Source organism: Pundamilia nyererei, unplaced genomic scaffold, assembly GCF_000239375.1.
Source record: "Pundamilia nyererei isolate P.nyererei 1_Seehausen unplaced genomic scaffold, PunNye1.0 scaffold00048, whole genome shotgun sequence".
NCBI lineage: Eukaryota > Metazoa > Chordata > Actinopteri > Cichliformes > Cichlidae > Pundamilia > Pundamilia nyererei.
In genome coordinates, this window is record NW_005187449.1 from 635,313 (window position 1) to 640,148 (window position 4,836).

At 42.5% G+C, this 4,836-nt stretch overlaps 2 protein-coding genes across 3 annotated transcripts in view; one reads left to right on the forward strand and one right to left on the reverse strand.

The window, feature by feature from the left end:
• Positions 1-1,715, reverse strand: part of rnaseh1 (ribonuclease H1) — a 6,283-nt gene extending 4,568 nt beyond the window's left edge. The window contains exons 1-3 of one of the 2 annotated variants that reach the window (XM_005732715.2): positions 1,665-1,715; positions 1,221-1,322; positions 137-261 (exon numbers count right to left, since the gene is read on the reverse strand). In XM_005732715.2, the coding sequence (XP_005732772.1) occupies positions 137-261; positions 1,221-1,285 (190 nt within the window). In that variant the 5' untranslated portion in view covers positions 1,286-1,322; positions 1,665-1,715. Of the gene's footprint in view, positions 1-136; positions 262-1,220 lie in introns of both variants that reach the window. The other variant, XM_005732714.2, reaches the window with a different exon arrangement.
• Positions 1,716-1,757: 42 nt separating this feature from the next.
• The window catches only part of rps7 (ribosomal protein S7), a 6,052-nt gene continuing 2,973 nt past the window's right edge, over positions 1,758-4,836 (forward strand). Inside the window, exons 1-4 of the mRNA XM_005732713.2 lie at positions 1,758-1,835; positions 2,349-2,434; positions 3,722-3,793; positions 4,422-4,582. Of these exons, the coding sequence (XP_005732770.1) occupies positions 2,360-2,434; positions 3,722-3,793; positions 4,422-4,582 (308 nt within the window). The 5' untranslated portion in view covers positions 1,758-1,835; positions 2,349-2,359. The remainder of the gene's footprint in view (positions 1,836-2,348; positions 2,435-3,721; positions 3,794-4,421; positions 4,583-4,836) is intronic.

A 4,836-nucleotide genomic window follows, 5' to 3' on the forward strand; every position in this document is an offset into this window, starting at 1 on the left:
GTTTTAACATATTCTTGGATTCCAAACTGACGGCCATTTCCAAACCAAGATGCTCCGAGTTCAGCCTCAATCCCAGCTCCAAGTAATTATAGTTTCTCGTGTGTATTTGAAGAGTATAAAATTAGAAAATATTCACCTTTCTTCATGTCTGGAACTGCAGAAGGCTCGATCCCTCTGACGAATGCCCAGGCATCTCGCTCTGAGGCAAACTTCTTAAAGGAGGCAGAAGGAAATTTGTCCACTTGGCTCTTACACTCGTCCCTAAATGACAAAAAAATAAAAAGTAAAAAATCAGCAGAATAAAAACCTTGAGATGTCTTCATTCTCCTCTCCGGACACTTTAATGATACACCTTTTCAACTGCAACTCAATCCATTCAGGCACAGACATGGTCAAGATGACCCACTGACGTTCAAACAGCCACTGGAGTGAGGAAGAAAGAGAATTTAAGTGGCACTGAACATGGCAGTGATTGTTGGTGGCAGACACACTGGCCTGAATATTTCAGAAACTAGTGATTTCTGAATTTCCAGCATTCAAAAAGGTCTGAAATGAGAGAAAATATCTAGGACAGACTCCAATCCGGCCCAGTGGGCAGCTGTGGAGGATGACTTTAACTGTGTTTTAACTTTTGACTGTTTCCTATCATTTACGGTACATTAAACTAATTAAGTAACAGAAAAACAATAACAAAAATGTTCCCTTCTTGTAACAATAGGTCCAAAGTTTATTTTCTCAAAGATTAAACGTGTAGTTAAACTTCTGTGCACTAACAGAAGGTGGAGTTTCACTGGTCTGGTCCTGGCGTGTTGTTTATTTTATTTGTATTTATTTGTAATATAAACAAACCAAAGACATACTACATTATGTAAGAATAAATCAATTTTAGGCCCTCCTACTCACAAATGAGCCACATTAATGGCGGAAATACATTTAACAGTTTGAAGGCTAACCACCTGAAAAACGGAGAAAACGAAGCCGTGTATGTTATGCTTCCATGCCGAATTAAAGTGTGGGATGTACTGACAGGGAAACATTGATATGATCTTAAACCCGCTGGGTTGTTTTACTGTAGCTCAAGGAGAAAAAGAAATCTTCGTGCATCTGAACGGAAGCTGGCATCCACTCACTCTCACTGAAAGAACATGCACTTTGAATAGCCAATAACATTGATTTTCTTAAAAACAAATGTGCAGGCATTGAGTTGTGTCCGGCCTCACCATGAAGTGTAGACTCCCGTTTTGTGTCCTTTCCTAACTGCGTAGAAAAACTTCCCTTTCGCCATGTCGTCAGCAGCGCTACAAAAGGTCCTGCATGCAACTCTGAAAAGACCAGTCAGCCTAAACATCACTGTCTGCCAACACACTGCACGGGGACAAAGGTGGCTAGCATCGTGATATTAACTCGGATACATTCAAATATCAATAGATTTGAGTAGGGAAGGCGTGGTTTGACATAAAATCTTGAAATATGGGACCAAATTAGCAGCCAGGTGTACAGATGTCCGGGAAAGCTAAACCCGAAAAAGCCCAAAAAAGTATTCCTTATATATTTAACACCAGTCTAATAAGTCTTGCAGTCATCTTAGTTTCTTTATTGGCCGTATATCCCTATCTGAAAATGTTGCAGTAAACAAAATCGAACAAAAATCAGTCTAAACGCACAGCAATAATCTGCCTGCAGTTTCCCCGACTGTTTTCTACTACACTCACGCGATAGTTCTTATCACTTCAAGCGTTTCTACAATTCTCGCGATAGAAAAAAAGGTCGCTCCCGATTGGATTAATCCAACTCTCGCGATGTTCCGGCCTCTTCCTTGGCCGTCGTTGACAGAGGTTAGTCGTGCCATTTTACTCTGGACTAGCTTTTCTGTTTTAAAATGTACTTTAAATGTATTTAATGGCAAGGTTTACACACAGTAGGGCAAGTGAATCCTGTGATAGCTTAGATTATGTGATTTGCAGTATCGGATGGCTCATCTTAACGTCTAAATAAGACATAGTAGAGGGGCTCTGCTCAATGAGTTCGGCAAGCGAGTAGCGGCTAGCAACAGGCCGTGCATGTGTTCAGTTAGCCGTCACAAAACCGAAGGAAAAAGAGCTTAAGTTAATTTTCAGGGTCGGATGTTCAGCTCTTTTAATTGTGACTCAAGTAGTTAATATGTATGTGCCGTTTTATGTCCATTGGGCTGTTATATCAATCTCCTGTGCTATTGTGGTGTATCCCGGTTAGCTCAGAGGTGTTACGCCTGGAGGTTAGCGGTGCTCTGGGCTTTCAATAAAGGGTGGATATTAAATATGTTCGGATGCCGGTGGGTCTAACCTAAATGTTTTTATTTCTCCGTGCAGAGACAAAGGCCATGTTCAGTACCAGCGCCAAAATAGTGAAGCCTAATGGCGAGAAGCCAGACGAGTTTGAGTCTGGGATCTCTCAGGTAAGAAAGTCGGCATCACAGATCCATGTATTATTGAAGCTTCAGTCCAGCTGAATGAGTAACTGTGGGGGCCGTTGGGGAGAAAACTGTAAAGGGCATCATGAATAAATATGGTGTAAGAGAACTATATGATTTATTGGTCAGCCATTACATAACTGCACTATCTGTTAATATGAGGCCAATTTTATGTCAGATTACATTTTTTAAAAAGGTACTGATTTTTTTTGTGTACAGGGGTTCATGTACAGTATCAGAACTCTCTTGTCTCCAAGTGACTATTTAAACAAGAATTGTACTGTTGGAGGAATGTAAGGCTGTGTGTGATTGAGTCTTTAATGTGATTTAATTATGACTGACATTAAAGTCTCAGCTGCTGGTTCATCTCAATCCTGTAAGGCTCAGTGTTTCATTAGGACAGCCCTGTTTGGTGGTTTTGTCCACTTACTGGTTGGTGGACTGATGGGGTGATGCGGCCTTAAAATTATATCATATTTCTTGAAGTGTCTGGTGAATAAAGTACCAGCAGCACCAGCATTGCAGTGCAATAGTGGTGATACATTTTAAGTTCAGTAAGCAAAAAAAGTAACCCAGGTCATGTTTTCTCTTTCAAAAAAAGAAAAGGCAAGTAAAATAATGCACCTGTGAGTGCTATGTTGAGCTTCAGCAGCTGAAGCTCAACATAGTTCTGTTCCACACTGTCGGACAGAAAGCTGTACCCCTGGCTTAACTGATTAGTTTAACAATAACTGAAGTGATGTTTTAACCCTGCTCACCAGGCGGCTGTGGTATTTCTCATCTAGTGTTCCCTAAAGCTTACCTGGTTGCTCTCATGGCGATCAGTCAGCTGTCTCAGATTCTAACTCTGCTGTCTTGGACAGCAGCTGGTGATGGAAGTCTTTCCCCTTGCTGTGGAGAGATCCTGTAACTTGGAAGGTGATGTAATCCTGAACCTTCAGCAGCTGAAGCTCACTGAGGCTCAAGAGCATAACCGTCACCAGTTGGAGTCCAAGATGGTGGAGTTGTTAGTCTGTCTTCAGGATGAAGAACCTACTGGTGCAGCAGCTGATAATTGAGTCTCCCAAAATAACTTTCAGTTTTTTTTATAATGTATTTTAAAAAGGGATGGTTTTGTTTCTTTTAATGACCACATGGAAAATCTGCCACCAGTGGGATTGGGCTCTCCTTTAGAGAGAAGCAGAAATATGAAGCTAATAGAAAACGTTTGAGCTAGTCAGGATGAGTGATGTGGTTGTGCTTGCTTTACTCATTTGACTGGTCTTTCCACAGGCTCTGCTCGAGCTGGAGATGAACTCTGACCTGAAGGCTCAGCTGAGAGAACTGAACATCACTGCAGCAAAGGTGAGAGTTCACATGAACCTGTGTGCATGAGCTTCGTGTCATTAAATTATTTACATAACTGATACATAGATTTTGTTTTAACAAGCCTGTTGCTGTGTTTGCTGCTTTTCACTGACTCAAAATCAAGCTTTAATTTATCTTTATGCTAAGTTTTAAATCTAATCCGACGTGGACATCCAGAGAGTTGCTCTCCTGGCTCTGTCCTGGTGGCGTATGGGAGCGTAGCTCTGAGCTGAGACGTACAGTCCCGTTCCACAACGTTGGAGAGAAAGCTCTGTCCCCGGCTGCTGGCCGGTGAGGACGAGCGTCCTGCATATTCCTACATCTTCCCAGAGTCCTTTGGGGCCATTACTGGGGAGCTAAACCATGCAGTGCACACTTTTTGATACGTACTGGTGTTATAAGTCATCGTGTTTTACTAAAATTCTTTCGTACTAACCTAGAGCTCAATGCATGTTCCTCCGAGTTTTAACAGCCACAGATTTACGAAACATTAAGACAATTTCCTTCAAGGATCCAAAGCTGGGATTTGGGCACCTCGTGGAGAGCTCCTGCCCTGCCCAGGTGGCGTCACATCACACTTCAGAGCCCCTGTGCTCTTAAATGACTGCTGCTTTATTCTTTTCAGGAAATCGAGGTTGGTGGAAACAGGAAAGCCATCATCATCTTCGTTCCTGTCCCTCAGCTGAAGTCCTTCCAGAAGATTCAGGTGCGCCTGGTGAGGGAGCTGGAGAAGAAGTTCAGTGGAAAGCACGTGGTCTTCATTGCACAGGTGAGGATACCATCACTGTGACTGTCAGTTTGATTACTTACTTGATATCCAGAAATATTACGTTTTGCTTTCAAGCTGGATGCCTGGAAAACATTACTTAAAATGCATAACCCTGTTAAGAACAGGCGTGAGCTCAGGTATGTGTCCGTGTGTTGCAGTGATTCTTTTATCCGACATGGACATCCAGAGAGTTGCTCTCCTGGCTCTGTCCTGGTGGCGTATGGGAGCGTAGCTCTGAGCTGAGACGTACAGTCCCGTTCCACAATGTCGG